This window comes from Mobula hypostoma, chromosome 16, assembly GCF_963921235.1.
Source record: "Mobula hypostoma chromosome 16, sMobHyp1.1, whole genome shotgun sequence".
In the NCBI taxonomy this organism is placed as follows: domain Eukaryota; kingdom Metazoa; phylum Chordata; class Chondrichthyes; order Myliobatiformes; family Myliobatidae; genus Mobula; species Mobula hypostoma.
In genome coordinates, this window is record NC_086112.1 from 69,108,087 (window position 1) to 69,127,092 (window position 19,006).

The 19,006-nt window shown below is 42.4% G+C and overlaps 1 protein-coding gene across 1 annotated transcript in view; it reads left to right on the forward strand.

Annotated features, from left to right (window-relative positions):
- Positions 1-7,456: 7,456 nt before the first annotated feature.
- Positions 7,457-19,006, forward strand: part of rest (RE1-silencing transcription factor) — a 44,035-nt gene continuing 32,485 nt past the window's right edge. Inside the window, exons 1-2 of the mRNA XM_063069092.1 lie at positions 7,457-7,581; positions 10,144-11,006. Coding sequence (XP_062925162.1) covers positions 10,154-11,006 — 853 coding nt within the window. The 5' untranslated portion in view covers positions 7,457-7,581; positions 10,144-10,153. The remainder of the gene's footprint in view (positions 7,582-10,143; positions 11,007-19,006) is intronic.

Here is a 19,006-nt window from a genome sequence, read left to right on the forward strand (position 1 = left end):
TGCCTCCTGTTGGAAAGCTAATCCTGGATCCAGTTTGCCAGTTCACCTTGAATGTCATGTACCTTAAACTTTTCAGTCAGTCTACTTGTCCAATTCATCAATGTAGTCCATCTAAATGGTGTTCACTGACCTCACTTCATCAATCTTCCTCGTACTGTACCTTGTATTTGGTTTGGCAGTTGTAAATCATCAACACAAAAGATTCTGCAGATGATGGAAATCCAGAGGAATACACACATCATAGTGTAGGAATTCAGCAGATCAGGCAGCATCTATGGAAACGAACAAAGAGCCGACGTTTTGGGCTGAGACCCTTCAGATCTCTGCCTGAAACATCAACTGGTTATTTCTTGGGAAACTTTTAAAAGCCAACAGAAGACAACTGAAAAAAAAAACAAAGGAGAATACAAAATATGAAAGTAAGCTAAAGAGAGGTGAGAGTAGAAGTTGGACCATTGGAAAATGATGCTGGAGAGGTAGTAATGGGGCACAAGAAAATGGTAGACAAACTGAATAAGTATTTTGCATCAACCTTCACTGTGGAAGACACTATCAGTATGCCGAAAGTTCGAGAGTGTCAGGGCGCAGAAGTGGGTGCAGTTGCTATTCCTAGGGAGAAGGTACTTGAGAAGCTGAAAGGACTAAAGGTAGCTAAATCACCTGGACCAGATGGTGTACACCCCAGGGTTCTGAAAGAGGCAGCTGAAAAGATTGTGGAGGCATTAGTAAATGCTCCTTTAAGAATCACTAGATTCTGATATGGTTCCAGAGAACTGCAAAATTGTAAATGTTACTCCACTCTTCTAGAAGGGAGGGAGGCAGAAGAAAGGAAATTATAGGCTCATTCCACCTTCTAACTCTTTTCTCCAGTCCTGATGAAGGATCTCGGCCTGAAACACTGACTGTGTACTCTTTTCCATAGATGCTGCCTGACCTGCTGAGCTCCTCCAGCATTTGGTGTGTATTCCTTTGATTTCCAGCATCTGTGGATGTTCTGTTGTTTAGGAGATTGGCTGATTGACTGAAGACAAAGAGTGGTAATAAAGAGACTCTTTTCTGATTAGGCAGTGATGAATGGTACTCCACAGGGGTTAGTGTTGGGACTGCTTCTTTTTACATTGCTTGTCAATGATTTGGATGATGGAATTGATGGATTTGTGGCCACATTTGCTGACAATATGAAGATAGGTGGAGGGGCAGGGAGGTGTCATGGTCCGGTCCATGAAGTCCACATTCCGGTTCACGGTCAGTCCATTGACCCTTGCTCCAGGTTTTTCTGCCTACCCTGTTTCTGTTCCTGTTGAGCACTAATTGAGGCAGCTGATTCTTGTTGGGGCAGGCTGCATAAACAAATCCAGAGACCAGGGCGTGGCGGCTGGATTGTTCTAGTCCTGGTGTCCCTTCCCCTGCCTTCTGCTTCCTCGCCTGAAGCCTTGCCTTGTCTTGCCGGTAACTCTCGCTCCACCTCGCCTGTAGTCTTGTCTTGGAGACACCCTGTTCCTAGCTCCCTTCCTGTCCCTTGCCTCCACCGGGTAAGTCAGGCCGTATTGCCATTACCCTGCAGTGGGTTCTGTCCCTTCCTGTCCCTTGCCTCCATTGGGTAAGCCAGGCCGTATTGCCATTACCCTGAAGTGGGTTCTGTCCCTTCCTGTCCCTTGCCTCCATCGGGTGGAGATCCATGCCCTGCCCAGGAGGAGCTTCAAGACCCCAAGTCTCTAGCCAAGCCTCGCCTCAGGTCTCTAGCCAAGCCTTGCCTCAAGTCTCTAACCGAGCCTTGCCCCAAGCCAAGCTTCAAGACCCCAAGCCTCAAGCCTCTAGTCTCAAGCCTCACCTCAAGTCTCTGGTCTCCAGCCTCGCCTCAAGACTCCGGTCTCCAGCCTCGCCTCAAGTCTCCGGTCTCCAGCCTCACCCTGCCTGCCAGCCAAGTCACGTCCTTGTCTAGTTCTGGGGTCCAAGCCAGAGGAAAGACCCAGGTTCTCTGGCTCGAGTCTCTGGCTCGGAGCCCAAGCCCGGGCTCCTAGCTCTCTTGTCCAGTCCTGTTCCGGGTTCCCGGTTTTCGTGTCCATGTCCTAGCCCTCACCCTGTATCCTAGTCCTGTCCCTAGTACTTCAGTGTCTGTGTCTTGCACTTGGGTCCGTCCCCAGCGCCCCTCTTATGACAGAAAGCTGCAGAAGGGCTTAGACAGATTAGGGGAATGGGCTAAGAAGTGGCAGATGGAATGCAGTGTTGGGAAGTGTATGGTCATGCACTACGATATAAGGAATAAAAAAGTAGACTATTTTATAAACAGGGAGAAAACTCAAAAATCCGAGGTGACAAAGCCACTCGGAAGTCTTCAAGCAGAATTCCCTAAAGGTTAATTTGCAGGTTAAGTCTGTGGTGAGGAAGGCAAATGCGATGTTCAAATTTATTTTGGGAGGAGTAGAGTATAAAAGCATTAATGTACTCTGAGGTCGCACGTGGAGTATTGTGAGCAGCTTTGGGCTCCTTAATTAAGAAAAGATGTGATGACATTGGAGAGAGTTCAGAGAAGGTTCATGAGAATGATTCTGGGAATGAAAGGGTTATTGTACAAGGAGCAATTGATGACTCCAGGCCTGTACTTATTGGAAGCTAGAAGAATGAGGGGGATCTCATTGAAACCTATCTGCTATGTTTTGTAACCTCAAAACATTAAATTAATTCAAACAAAACATGGGAGTCCAGGATTGAAGGTGTAACTTCACCTTCAATTTAACTGAGGCACCTTGAGGTACTTTGATGATATATGCAATTAATGCATTTTTACCTACAAGCTGTAATTAATTATTTAAATGACCAAGAAGGCTTAATCAACCAATATATATGGAAGATTACTCAAATATTACTGAAATTTTAGACATGCAACACTCCTACCTGCTTAGCTGTAAACTTCCTCAATAGGATGCAGCTCAACTATATACAGTACATAGTATACCATATAATACAACAGCTATATACAGACATCCACTGCATAGTAATTTTTAAAATTGTACTGTTGAAGCTTAAAGATTTCATCACTGTGGAGGATTTCTTGTGGAATAACATCTTTCCTGCCAAGGGGGATCACTTCGTTTGGCAGGTGAAGCAGCCTCAGGTGCTGAGTGCCTTTTCCATGGGGATTGTGGGAGTTGACTCTGAGACTGCAAGAAGTGGCGCTAATAGCTCTAGACAAATTTCTTCTCCATTTCTCTCTCCGGATCTTCTTTGATCCCTTTCTTTTTCTTAAAACCAAGCCACATGTTGCAAGTAACTGCCTGATTAACATATTAAGCGCTTTCTCAGGTAGGTTCCCTACAAAAACTGTTGTAGTTGGACCACTGCTTTCGTCACTTGCACACTTCCTGTGAGCAGTATGGTCCTTGCTTAGCTCAATATGCTTTCCAACCAGAGGCAGAGAGGTTGGCACCAACACTTGTTTGTCCTCTTTCAGGCAATAGTTCATGGTGTTCAGCATGGAAACAGTTGAGGCATCATTTAGTACCTTTCATAATTTGCTTTCATATGGCTTCATTACAAGGGATATGGCATGCAAATTATGGAAGGATCTCCAATTACGTTGTCGTTGTCTCAACCAGTCATGGTCCCCACAACACTGGTCCTTCTGTTTTTACCATGTACAAGCTTAATGCAGCTTGTTGGTGTTGTATTTCACAGTTACAGATGTAATTCCTACAGGAGTTATCTTTTCTCTGGTATAAGTTTTAGTTGAATATCTACAGGCTTCTGTTCAGTATTTTTCTGAAATGTCGCTCAAAATCATTTTGTTTAGTGACTGAAACAGCTGAGCCAGTGTTCAATTCTGTTTTAATTAAATTGCTGTTCACTTCTGATGTAAGCCATATTGATTATCCATTGTTAATTTTCACAATGTGAATCATAAGGCTACGCAGTCCTGTGTCACTCTCATGATTATCAGACTTTTCATCAATAACGTGCAGGTTAGCGCTCTTTTTGAAACTGCAGCTTGACTTTTTATTTTTATTGCTTCCCTGTGCTGTCCATTTATTTTTGTCCACTCAACCTACTCTTTGTATGTGCCCTACATTGTTGCATTTTCAGCAAGTTTCACCTTTAAAGCTGCATTTGTTTGGTGCATGTGAGCTTCTGCCACAACAGTAACACAATTTGTTTGGCAGGGCTGGGTTTGGTTTAGAAGCTGCAGTTTTGTTCAAGCTCACCTTCATTCCTGACTGCAACTCAATTGCATCTCTCTGCCACTTCCATTGAAACAGTAATTTCCACGACTCATTTGGATGTAAGCTGTACTTTAGTTAGGAGCTGATTATGAATGCTTTCTTTTAAGATCCCACAAACTAAATGATTTCTCAGTGCATCATTAATTCCATTGCTGAACTGACAATGCTCAGACAATTTCTTCAATTCAGTCATGTAGGCTGAAATGGACTTCTCTCCTTTTGATTCCATTTATGAAATTTAAAGTGTTCTGCAATCAACAATGGCTTTGGTTCTAAGTGTCCCTGCATTACTCTTACAATATCAGCAAAGCTCATTTCTGATGGTTTGGTTGGGGCAGTCAAACTTCAAAGCAAATTGTATGCCTTTAACCCTGATGCACTTAGCAAAATTGGCACTCATGTGCTAGCTGCTTTTGCTTTAAACCCAATCATCTCACCACGTGCTGTGATGTCTTTTTTTTAACTGACTGATGCTCCCGCTGTGTTTTGTTTTAGTTTCAATGTCCCGCTCCCCTTTAACAGATAGGTAGCCGTCTCAGGTTTGTTTTAAAATACTTCATGCTCAATGTTACATTTTGTAACTTCAAAACATTAAACTAATTCAAAGAAACTCATGAAAGTCCAAAAACATGGGTGTAGTTCGAGTTTACTGTAATCAAGGCGCCCATGTATCGTGTGGAAGTGTGATGGTGTATGCAATTAACACATTTTTTCATACAACATAATTAATTATTTAAACAAACAAGAAGGCTTAATCCATCTACGTGTATATATACACACAAGATTACTCAAATATTACTGAATTACTGAATGTTGAAAAGCCTAGATAGAATGGACGTGGAGAGGAAGTTTCCAGTGATGAGGGAGACAAAGGACACAGCCTCAAAATAGAGGGATGTCTATTTAGAACAAAGATGAGGAGGAATTTCTTTAGCCAGAAGGTGGTGAATCTGGAATTCGTTGCCATAGGCAACTGTGGAAGCAAAAGATCATTTGGTGTATTTAAGGTGGAGGTTGATAGGTTCTTGATTAGTCATGGTGTGAAAGCTTAAGGGACAAAGGCAGGAGAATGGGACTGAGGGGAAATGCATCAGCCATGATAAAATGGCAAAGCAGACTCGATGGGCCAAATGGCTTAATTCTGCTCATACATCTTATAGTTAAATAAGTATTGATAACATGTAATGATGATGGGTAGAGTAATGCACAATTACAAAACAAAGGAGTCATAGAAAGGAGTCGAGAGTCATAGAAAGAGACAACACTGAAAGTCTGGGGTGATGATCAACCTCCTTTTATGTTAATCACCATTAATCCCAAATTATTTACTGATCTCTCCACATTCTCATCAACTCTATGCCATTCTACCAAACTGCATATCATTGGGACATAGGACGAGATTGGAGCACTCATAGGAAACTCACAAACAATGCCTGAGATCATGATTGAAGCCAGGTCACCTTGGTTGTCACAGTTATTGCACCAGGATGCAATCGCAGGAGATGCACTTTATTTATTCGTTTTCCAGGATGTGGACATTGCTGAAAGGTTAGCCTTACTGCCAGTTCCACATTGCTTTTAAATGAACACCTGGCTAGGTGAACCTGTAACTACTTCTAGCGCAGACCAAGTAACAATGGCAGATTCCCTCCCCAGAATTTCATAAATGAACCAGATTATTCTTTGATAACAATTTAGTAGTTTTGTAACCATTATTGCCAACATTACTATTTTAATGATTTTAGATGCCATGTGGGATTTAAAACTGGGTCTCTGGAATTATGATCTGTCATTCTGTTACCACCAAGCCCTCTGGTCCAGGAGTCCTATCCCTTATCCTTGGAGCCCATTATTGGAGTACAAGTTAACATCAAAGTACATTTATTATCAAAGTACGTATGTCACCATATACTACACTGAGATTTATTTTCTTGTGGGCATTTACAGGAAAAAAAGAAATGCAATAAAATTTATGGAAAAACTATATAAAACAAAAATTGACAAGCAATCAATGGTCAAGAAAGACAAATTGTGCAAAGTCAAATCAGTACACAGTGCACTGGAGTATTTATTATCCCTGGGAGCTCTGTTGATTGGAATTTTTTTTTGTCTGTAAACTTGCTCACACAATGTCAATAAGACCAAGGAACTGACAGTAAACTTCAGAAGAAGGAAATCAGAGGTCCATGAGCCAGTAATCATTGGAGGATCAGAGTTAGAGAGGGTCAGTAACTTTAAATTCCTGGGTGTCACTATCTCATAGGACCTGTCCTGGACCCATCATATAAATATCATTGCCAAGAAAACATGACAGTGCGTCTACTTCCTCAGGAGTTTGCGGAGATTTGGCATGTCATCAAAAACTTGACACATATCTATAGATGTGAGGTGGAAAGTGTGCTGACCAGCTGCATTACGGCCTGGTGTGGGAACATCACAGGAAAAACCCTCCCAACCGTTGAGCACACCTACATGAAACGTTGCCGTAGAAAAACAGCATCCATCATCAAAGATCCTCACCCCTCAGGCTATGCTCTTTTCTCACTGCTACCTCAGGACTCACAGCAGAGGTTCAAGAACAGTTACTACCCTTCAACCATCAGGCTGTTGAACAAAAAGAGATAGCTACACTCATTTAAGGACTCTGTTATATTGTTATTTCATGCTCATTAATTCATTTAAATCTGCATTTGCATAGTTTGTTTACAGTGTACAGTTCCTGATGTTTACAGTAGATCTGCTGAGTATGCCCGCAGAAGAAGAATCTCAGGGTTGTATGTGGTGACATGCATGTACTCTGATAATAAATTTTACTTTGAACTAAATGAAGTTTTGGTTCCTCCGTGTTTATGGAGCTATGCTGTCCAGGGTGCTCCCTTCCTCAGGAGAACTGTTGAAAGGAATCTTTCGGGAGGTTCTGTTGAAAGGAACTCCTCTTTCCCACTCCCTGGAGCCCCTCTTGTTTGAGGTGCTCCCTCCCTCTCCCTCTTGCCCCATTGACTGAGGTGCTCTTCTGTCTGTAGCCTCCTTCCCTGTCTTCAAGGGTTATTGATAGGGTCTCTCTCAAGCTTGCGTTGATAGGCGTGCCCCTTTCCTCTCCCTTCAGAGGAAGGGTCGATTGGGGTGCTTCTCCCCGGGGTGCCTGCCCGAACTGGCTGCACCCCCTGCTTTCCGCGGGCACTGCGCTGACAGCTGAGCCGAGCCGAGCCGTGCCGAGCAGCGGCGCGCTGACGTCAGTGGCCTGCTCGGGCGGAAGACCTGTTGCTGGAGTTGGGCTGAAACTTTCGCTCGGCTTCTCGGTGTGAAGGAATGCGAGGTGCCGAGAGTAGCACGGAGAGCTGCGCCGAGCCGGAGCGGGCCGCAGGTGAGCCGAGGCCGAGCCGGGGCAGAGGAAGGCTCATTCGGTGGGTCGTTGGTTGCGGAACTACCGGAGGAACCAACGACTCTAAGGCGCTGTCCAGGGCTGATCGCGGAGCCGAGCAGGCCTGCGCTCGACCCCGGGGAGGGGGGGTGGGGGGAAATGAAGGCAATCGGGGAGGGCTGATGAGAGTAGGGGGCGATGGGTGGCGGCCCTTTCCACGTTCTTTTTTTTCCCCGAATGGTGCTTTTTTTGGGCGAGGGAGCCTCCCCGTCTCAATCTCTCCAACCTCCCCCTCCCTTCCCCAAACTATGGGCTCCGGACAGCGAGCGGTTCTGGAATCAACATGTCGGCCCTGGAGCCTGTAGCACATGAGCACCGAATATCCCAGATCTATCTGGATCGTCTGCAGTCCCGCCACATCACCCCTCATCGTGCCCATGCACCCAACCCTTCTCGCTGCGCCGTGTACCCTCCTGCTCCAACACCCTTTATCTCCTGTCTACCAATCTCACCCAGATCCACCCGACCATCTCCCACAGTTCCCTTCCTGCACCTTTCTTCCTTTATACCTGACTTCCAGATCCCCAGCACCTTATCCAGACATTTTGTGCAACTGCTTCCCGAACAGCCTTTACGTTACCCTCACTTTCATGTTTTGGCTGTCCATTGTACCTTGACCCAGGTACTCTGCGGGTTACCCCCACCCATTTCCTTGACCATTTGTAAACTCCTCATCTGTTCCCCGGATCTGTACCTATTCCTTCCTGACCATCCCCAGGTTCCACACTGACGATACCCCATTCAACACTAGATCCCAGAGCCCCTCCGCTCCACCCTTCACTTCCTGATGCTCCTTTCTGTCAACCCCCCTCATCCTGTATAAACACACTTTCAAAATCTCAATCTCCTGCATGTTCTCCCCCCCATTCTACCAGCCCCTATCTATGCCTTGATTCATTACAATTTCTTGCACTCTTCACTACCATGGAAACCATTCCAAACTTGCCTGGCCCCATAGATCCCAAACCCCTAGGGATTCCACATGATTCTGCCTAACCTTCCCTCTCTGGGAAGATTGCCTCCCATCTACCCAGTGAGTCCTTCCTCTTGTGATATCTGGAAACCCTCTTGGGAATTCCTTCGCTGAACTCCCATCTTTGATCTCCTAACAACTTCAGCCCTGTTCATTCCCCACCCCCCCCCGGATTTTTTTGTAGCGCCCTCCCCAAACCTGTTCTGGATCCCTGCACTCCACACTAACTCTACATTCCCTCACACAGTCTCTATATTTATTGGCTGCAGTTCCTTTTGGACCTAATATCCTTCAGGAATCCTACTCAGTCCAGATCCACCATTCAACCACTCCAGGGTTATCTGTTTCAGAATCACTAATCACAATCCTTTTTCAATTCTCCCTCCACAGCTCTCTTCAGCTTCCTTTTCCTCATTCACTTTCAGGCAATCATCTGCCTTCAATTTCTTTAATTTCATGTCCCACTAAAATTTTAGGCTCCTTGATCCCCATTCATTCCATTCAAGATAGCCTGCACCCCAAACGTTTACTATCCTTGTAGACACTATACTAACATGAACCCCCCCCCACCCTCCTGAACTCATATTCAACCTCTGTCAGCTGGTTATCAATACTCCCATTTCTCATTCTTAGTCATTGCTATACTTCTGTCTCTGCCCACTAATCCTTACATCTGCTCTCCTATTTCAGCTAACCATCCTCTCCTCAAACCTGATCTCTTATTCTTGCATCCCAGTTTGTGAGATTCCTCAGGATCTCCCCAATTCTTCACTGTACCCATTTGCTTCACCCACCATCACCATCCATGCATTTCCTCGCTCCGTCATGCATTCCAAGTCTCCCTTCCTCTCCTTGCCTCCACAATCTTTGCTCCCCCAACATACTTCTAAACTAGTTGATTTTTCACCCTCTTCCTATTTCCTTGTCTCCCCTCCCATCACTAGAAGACTTCCTTCATTAATCACCTCTCCATATGCCCATCCTTAGATCTCCCTCCCATTCCAACATCCCAATCCACATCTAAAGGTCTTTTCTCCCTTATCTCGGAGTTTTCCAATCTCATCACTGGCTGGATCGCCTCCCTCTCACTACTCACCTTTCAAAATATCCCTTCTCGTACCTTCTCTCTTCCCCGTATCTCTTGGTATCTGTTTTCTGTCAACCACTTAGAGAGTGTACTTTTTTGGTGTTTGAGAAAGTGGTTGCATGTATGCTGAAAACTCCAGAAAATGCTGAGAAGTTTGCAGCTTGGAAGTCTTTAAATTTCAAAGTTTCAATAACCACTTTCAGTAAAATAATTTATTTTTGACAATAATTTAGGTATTTCACAAGTAAAATGTAATCCTTGAAATGTTATTAAATGCTGTGATGCAATAAGTACAAAGTTATTGATCCAAAGTCATTATTTTCTGAAGATTACATTGTTGATGCAGCAGGATAATAATTGTTTTGTTTTTAGGTTGTAATTAGTAAGTTTATGACTTTGCAGAAATGAATCATTTTGACTCTGTGTCCTTTGTTTTTACATATAGAAAATTAAAGATGGCTGCCCAAGTACTTGAGCAATCCAGTGGGACCGGCATGTTTTCCCACTCCAATATGGGGATTTCTTCCAATGAGGAAATATGTGACCTTAATTATCTCTCCAAGAATGACTTGATAGCAGCACCACAGCTGGTTATGTTAGCAAATGTTGCCTTAACCGGCGACATAAGTTGTTATGATTACCAGGGAGAAGATAGACTGATGGCAGAATTGAAAACAGTTGATGGCAATTTATCAGACAATGAGGAAGAATTGAGAACAGGTGTGAACGATACATTGCAATCAGAAAATATAAATAATGAAAATCAAAGTGTGCCAAATGTTGTAACAAAGAGTGGTTCTGAGACTTCCTCTCAAGACTTGAGCACAGACTCAGCAGAAGTAGTTAATCAGGAGAACTTGGCAGACAAAGGAAAGAAGTCCAAACCATTTCGTTGTCGACCCTGTGACTATGAAGCGGAATCTGAGGTGGAGTTTGTGCATCACATCAAAGTACACAGTGCCAAAAAGTTCATTGTTGAAGAAACTGCAGAAAAGCAAAGTAAATCCAAAGTTCCAGATCCTCTTCCAGAAGAGGCAGATATTTCAAAAGGCCCCATTCGCTGTGATAGGTGTGGCTATAACACAAACCGCTATGATCATTATCTGGCCCATTTAAAACATCATGACAAAGTTGGAGAAAATGAGAAAGTTTATAAATGCACCATCTGTACATACACTACTGTCAGTGAATATCACTGGAAGAAGCATTTGCGGAACCACTTCCCCCGAAAAGTTTATACTTGTTCACAATGTTCGTATTTCTCTGACAGAAAGAACAATTATGTACAACATATGCGAACACACACAGGTATGGTTTAATTCATTACAGAAAGCAAGTTGTGGGATGCTAGGTGTGAGAGCTGTTTGTTAATTTATGTAGCAATTCCTTTACGTATGGAATGCAATGAGATATGTTTCAACTGCTATTATAATTATTAAACTGCATTTTCCGTGTGTATAGAAACACCAGAAAAGGTAGCAAATGAGATGAATATTCATTTAATTGCTTTTTGGTAGGGCAGTTGATACGAGGTTGTTGCACAGATACAAGGAAAATTCCCCATTTGTAATTTAATTGTAGGCATTAGATTGTTTACTCAACAGGTGGATGAAATTGTCTTTTGAGTGAGAAGATAAATCACAATGCTGTTGGAAGTGGAGCAGTTCCTCAGTATGCATTGGTGTGTTACCCAAGGTTGTGTGCTCAGGTGTATGAATGATGCTTTCTGATTGAGATAAACCTGGAAATTATGTAATTGATTTGAAAACTGTTTCTGCTCTGCCATCTCTATGTCCGAATATGAACTATAATACACATTTGTTGAAGCAAGCATGTAATAAAACAAAGCAAATAAATTCAATTTAGATCATGTCTGGAACTTTAATCAGACATTTTCATAGTTGGCAGTAGATTTTTTTTATTTAGAAGAACAATTTGAGCATGTTCAAAAACTCTATAGCTGTTAATATGCTTTTAAAGTATAATGAAGATGTTGCTGCAGCCAGTTTGCAGGAAATAGACTCCAGAAATAGCATTGGGATAATGAACAGATCATTTGAATTGTTAAGTTACTTATATTAATCAGGGCGATGAGGGACCTCTTTTGCTTGTCAATAAAGCCTACCGTGGGAAAATGTATGCCTGTGAGGATCTTCAAATGCCTCTTTTAAAATGGTGTTTTTTCGTTGGCTTTTAAAGTTGTGTTTATTTGTAATTTGGTCAAAATCATGAATTCCTACATGTGCATCTTGATGCATTTTGTTCTGCTCATAACAAAAACAAATTATAATTTTCTTGGCTTGAACTTGGAATGATTTTAAAAAGGGTATTTAAACATATCATTTTGCTCAATGATCACAGATTTCCGGAATCAATTTGATTAATGCAATTTCAGTTTTGGTACTTTATAAATTTGCTCAGGTTTCTGTCTTTTTTAAGGAGACTCTGCTTTCTGTAGCAACTTGATTTGCTATGTTAATTGGTGTTATTTCTTTCACATCTATAAATCAGAAAGTTGACTAATTTTTTCCCCTTGGGTTAAAATTTATTAATTTTTTATGATCTAATGATAAGATCTTTTAAAAAGGATGAACTCTGCCACTTCCAAACTGTCAGAGTTGCATAGCTAGTCTTAAGACACAGACTAATAGTTCTTTGACAATGTTTCATGGGCAGTCTGGAAGGGGGAAGAATTTATACTTGCCCAAAAACGAATTGAAAGATTCTAAAGAATGTAAATTCTATTTTCAATTTAAGTGAAATATAGTAGCAGGAGCAATTTGCATTTATCTAAACTCAAGAGGTTCTACAAATTTTGAGTAATACACGAAATGCCGGAGGAGCTCAGCAAGTCAGGCATCATCTATAAGAGGGGAACACAGTGAATGGTTTGGGTGGATGAAGGGTCTTGGCCCAAAACGCTGATAGTGTATTCCCTTGTATGGATGCTGCCTGACCTGCTGAGTTCCTCCAGCATTTTGTGCGAATTGCATAGGCACTTCTCACAAGGATAAAGAAGTTGAAACCAAAAGACATGGTAAATGTGTAGAACTGAAAACAGGAGGCCCTTCAGGGGTTTAAAAATTGGGTGTGGGTAAAGAGGGTCTGGAGGGTAGCAACAGTGGTTCCTTTATTCATGGTCAGCAGAGATAAGCTTCTTAACTGGCCTACCTCTAGGTCAGTGAGTCTTATGTCCATGGTAAGGAAGTTATTGCAAAAAATTCTGATTGACAGTCAATTGAAGTTTTAAGTCTTGGTGAGAAACAGGAAGAATAAATAAAATTTTTAATATTGATTTTCATCACTTGCTCATAAAATACTACTATTTGTCCAAACAGCTCTCTCCATTTCAATTTTTTTTTACCTCTCAGTTGGAAAGGCGGATTAGAGCTTGGTCTGACCAATATGACTGAATTGTATTTTAAAAGTAGCAAAATATGTGTGAACTTGATGTAGAATCGATGGATTAGTCTATGTCTAGTCTAGTCTATCAGAATCAGGTTTATTATCACTGGCATGTGATGTGAAATTTGTTAACTTAGCAGCAGCAGTTCAATGCAATACATAATCTAGCAGAGAGAAAAAATAACAGGTAAAATAATAAACAAGTAAATCAATTACATATATTGAATAGATTTTTTTAAAAAGTGCAAAAACAGAAATACTATATATTTTAAAAAAAAAAGTGAGATAGTGTCCAAAGATTCCATGTCCATTTAGGAATCAGACGGCAGAGGGGAAGAAGCTGTTCCTGAATTGCTGAGTGTGTGTCTTCAGGCTCTGTAAACAGTGAGAAAAGGGGCATGCCCTAGGTGCTAGAGGTCCTTAATAATGGACACTCTCTTTCTGAGACACCGCTCCCTGAAGATGTCCTGGGTACTTTGTAGGCTAGTACCCAAGATAGAGCTGACTAGATATATAACCTTCTGCAACTTCTTTCGGTCCTGTGCGGAAACTCCTCAGTACCAGACAGTGATGCAGCCTGTCAGAATGCTCTTCACGGTACAACTATAGAAGTTTTTGAGTGTATTTGTTGACATGCCAAATTTCATCAAGCTCCTAATAAAGAAGGTAAGATAGCGGCTATACTTCATAACTACATCGATATGTTGGGACCAGGTTAGATCCTCAGACGCTCTCTCCACTTCTGATCACTCTGAGGATTGGTATGTGCTCCTTCATCTTACCCTTCTTGAAGTCCACAATCAGTTCTTTCATCTTACTGACGTTGAGTGCCAGGTTGTTGGTGTGGCACCATTCCACAAGTTGGTATATCTCACTCCTGTACGCCCTCGTCACCACCCTGAGATTCTACCAACAATGGTTGTATTGTCAGCAAATTTATAGATGGTATTTGAGCTATGCCTAGCCACACAGTCACGTGTATACAGAGAGTAGAGCCGTGGGCTAAGCATACACCCCTGAGGTGTGCCAGTGTTGATCGTCAATGAGGAGGAGATGTTATCACTAATCTGCACAGATTGTGGTCTTCTGGTTAGAAAGAATAAGAATGATGCTCTAGAAGTATTTACAATGATAGGAGTCTTTTACCTAAGGAAGAGGAATCCAGGACTAGAGGACCAGAAGTTTAGGCTGAGAGGGGAAAGATTTAAAAGGATCCTGAGGGGAACATTTTTCATGCAGAGGGTAATGAGTATATGGACTGAGCTACCAAAGACTGGTACAGTAGTTCCATTTGAAAAGCTCTTGAATGGGTACGTGGAAGGGAGAAACTTTGGGGATAGGAGCCAGACTTAGGAAATTGGGATGAGCTAGGTGGGCAATGTGGTTAGCACAGACTTGTTGGGCTGAAGTACCTGTGTCCATACTATATTACTCTTTGCTTTTATGGCAAGTTGGTAAGTATGTCTGAAAACTTCATAGTGGCGAGTGGTTAATGAAGGTCTTAACAAGAATTCAGAGAGTAACTAACAGCTGAAGGCATGATATTCAGCAATAATGTAACAAGGTGTAGCAGCCAGAGTTGATACTGGGTTGCTTGGCAGAATGGGTTGTGGTTTTATGTGTAGCAGGGAAAGAGATTGCAGGGATGAGGAGGACTTCACTGAATACAAAATTTAAAATGAAATTTAAGCAATTTAAATTGAGTTTTTAAACTTTGCCACACTGATTGCCAGTGTAGTTCAGAGTGATGGATGAGCAGGACTTGGTGTCGGATAGAATGTTGCTGTGAGAGCTTTAAGTAGAATTTACTTCAAAAGGATGGAGGATGGAGGAGAGTAGGATGGTAGAAGAATGTGGATGTCTCAAAAAATGAGGAAAATGGTGTTCAAAATTTGACCAGAGAGGCAAAAAGATTAAAATGCAGTGAACTGTTAGGTTGAAAAAGTTTTTATTAGTGAATGATGAAAAAACGGATTCAAGATTGTATTTAAGACCTTAAGATACAGGAGGAGAATTAGGCCATTTGGCCTATTGAGCCTGGTCTGCCATTTCATCATGGCTGAATCAATTTTTCTCTCAGCCCTAATCTCCTGCCTTCTCCCCGTATCTCTTAATGCCCTGACCAATCAAAAATTTATCAACTTCTGCCTTAAATATACATAATGACTTGTCCTCCACAGCTGCTTGTGGCAAAGGGTTCCACAGATTCACCACTCCCTGGCTAAAGAAATTCCTCATCTCTTCTAAAAGTATGGCCCTCTATTCTGAGAGTGTGTCCTCTGGTCTTAGACTCTCCCACCATAGGAAACATCCTCTCCGTATCCACTCCATTAAGTCCTTTCACCATTTGATAAGTTTCAATTAGGTCACCACTCATTTCTTTGAATTCCAGTGAATACAGGCCCAGAGCCATCAAACGCTCTTCGTATGACAAGCCATTCAATCCTGGAATCATTTTCGTGAACCTCCTTTGAACCCCCTCCAGTTTCAGCACATCCTTTCTAAGATAAGGGTCCCAAAACTGCTCACAATACTCCAAGTGAGGCCTCACCAGTGCTTTATATTGCCTCAACATTACATCCTTGCTTTTATATTCTAATCCTCTTGAAACGAATGCTAAGATTACATTTGTCGTCTTCACCACAGACTCAACCTGCATATTTTTCCTTCAAGGAATCCTACACAAGGACTTTCAAGTCCCTTTGCACCTCTGTTTTTGTGTTTTCTCTCGATTTAGGAAATAGAAACATAGAAAATAGGTGCAGGAGTAGGCCATTCGGCCCTTCGAGCCTGCACCGCCATTTATTATGATCATGGCTGATCATCCAACTCAGAACCCTGCCCCAGCCTTCCCTCCGTACCCCCTGATCCCTGTAGCCACAAGGGCCATATCTAACTCCCTCTTAAATATAGCCAATGAACTGGCCTCAACTGTTTCCTGCGGCAGAGAATTCCACAGATTCACCACTCTCTGTGTGAAGAAGTTTTTCCTAATCTCGGTCCTAAAAGGCTTTCCCTTTATCCTCAAACTGTGACCCCTCGTTCTGGACTTCCCCAACATCGGGAACAATCTTCCTGCATCTAGCCTGTCCAATCCCTTTAGGATTTTATACGTTTCAATCAGATCTCCCCTCAATCTTCTAAATTCCAACGAGTACAAGCCCAGTTCATCCAGTCTTTCTTCATACGAAAGTCCTGCCATCCCAGGAATCAATCTGGTGAACCTTCTTTGTACTCCCTCTATGGCAAGGATGTCTTTCCTCAGATTAGGGGACCAAAACTGCACACAATACTCCAGGTGTGGTCTCACCAAGGCCTTGTACAACTGCAGTAGTACCTCCCTGCTCCTGTACTCGAAACCTCTCGCTATAAATGCCAGCATACCATTCGCCTTTTTCACTGCCTGCTGTACCTGCATGCCCACTTTCAATGACTGGTGTATAATGACACCCAGGTCTCGTTGCACCTCCCCTTTTCCTAATCGGCCACCATTCAGATAATAATCTGTTTTCCTATTTTTGCCACCAAAGTGGATAACTTCACACTTATCCACATTAAATTGCATCTGCCATAAATTTGCCCACTCACCCAACCTATCCAAGTCACTCTGCATCCTCTTAGCATCCTCCTCACAGCTAACACTGCCACCCAGCTTCGAGTCATCCGCAAACTTGGAGATGCTGCATTTAATTCCCTCATCCAAGTCATTAATATATATTGTAAACAACTGGGGTCCCAGCACTGAGCCTTGCGGTACCCCACTAGTCACTGCCTGCCATTCTGAAAAGGTCCCGTTTATTCCCACTCTTTGCTTCCTGTCTGCTAACCAATTCTCTATCCACATCAATACCTTACCCCCAATACCGTGTGCTTTTAAGTTTGCACACTAATCTCCTGTGTGGGACCTTGTCAAAAGCCTTTTGAAAATCCAAATATACCACATCCACTGGTTCTCCCCTATCCACTCTACTAGTTACATCCTCAAAAAATTCTATGAGATTCGTCAGACATGATTTTCCTTTCACAAATCCATGCTGACTTTGTCCGATGATTTCTCCGCTTTCCAAATGTGCTGTTATCACATCTTTGATAACTGACTCCAGCAGTTTCCCCACCACTGACGTTATGCTAACAGGTCTATAATTCCCCGGTTTCTCTCTTCCTCCTTTTTTAAAAAGTGGGGTTACATTAGCCACCCTCCAATCCTCAGGAACTAGTCCAGAATCTAACGAGTTTTGAAAAATTATCACTAATGCATCCACTATTTCTTGGGCTACTTCCTCAATCACTCTGGGATGCAGACTATCTGGCCCTGGGGATTCATCTGCCTTCAATCCCTTCAATTTACCTAACACCACTTCCCTACTAGCATGTATTTCGCTCAGTTCCTCCATCTCACTGGACCCTCTGTCCCCTACTATTTCTGGAAGATTATTTATGTCCTCCTTAGTGAAGACAGAACCAAAGTAATTATTCAATTGGGCTGCCATGTCCTTGCTCCCCATAATCAATTCACCTGTTTCTGTCTGTAGGGGACCTACATTTGTCTTTACCAGTCTTTTCCTTTTTACATATCTATAAAAGCTTTTACAGTCAGTTTTTATGTTCCCTGCCAGTTTTCTCTCATAATCTTTTTTCCCCTTCCTAATTAAGCCCTTTGTCCTCCTCTGCTGAACTCTGAATTTCTCCCAGTCCTCAGGTGAGCCACTTTTTCTGGCTAATTTGTATGCTTCTTCTTTGGAATTGATACTATCCCTAATTTCTCTTGTCAGCCCTTTCATTTCTTCTATCAAAGTGCATGACCATACGCTTCCCGACACTGTATTCCATCTGCCATTTCTTTGCCCATTCTCCTAAACTGTCTAAGTCCTTCTGTGATCTCTTTCCTTCCTCAAAACTACCTGTCCCTCCACCTATTTTAATATCGTCTGCGAACTTTAGTCGACAAAATCATCAATTCCATCATCCAAACCATTGACATATAATGTAAAAAGAATTAGTCCCAACGCAAACCCATGTGGAACACCACTAGTCACCAGCAGCCAGTCAAAAATGGCTTCCTTTATTTTCACACTCTGTCTCCTGACAGCCTCTGCTTTATGCTTGCTAGAATCTTTCCTGTAATACCTTGGGCTTGTGGCTTGTAGCTTGTTAAACAGCCTCATGTGTGGCACCTTGTCAAAGGCCATCTGAAAATCCAAGTACACAACATCAACCAATTCTCCTCTGTCTATCCACTTTTGTTTTCTACCATCAATGTCTTAAAAACTTCCATTGACAGACACAAGACAAAACTCATGGAATGGTAAGCAAGATTGTGAATGGTATGCAATCTGTGTTTGAATATTAGTCTCGTTTGGCTGGGGCCTCACTGCAATTTGATCGTAGAGTCCATCATAACCCTGCCATGTCCGCAATGACCATTTTACCAAGTCAAACTAATCCCATCTGCCTGTATGTGGTTCATATCCCCCTCTTCCCTACCTATTCATGTCTAAATATCCTTTAAGCATTGCGAATTATTTTTTTTCTTTCCTATTTTTACCACTCCCTTGGCAGCGTGTCCCAGGCACCTACCACTCTATATTTAAAATAGAATTACTTTGTTTTTAATTTTCCTCCTCTGCCTTAAACCACGCCTTCTAGTGGTTTAACATTTTTGCCCTGTGATAAAGACTCTGCATCTGTTGTTTTATATACTTATGTGAGGTCACCCCCTTGACCCTTGATACACCAGTGAAAACAGTCCAACTTCTCCTTAAAGCTAGTGTCTGCATTCCAGACTACATACTGGTGACTCTTCTGTATCATTTACAAAATCTTTACTCCTTCCTGCACTCTGGTGACCAAGACTGTACACAGTACTCCAAATGTGGCCGAACCAAAGTTTTACACAACTAGAA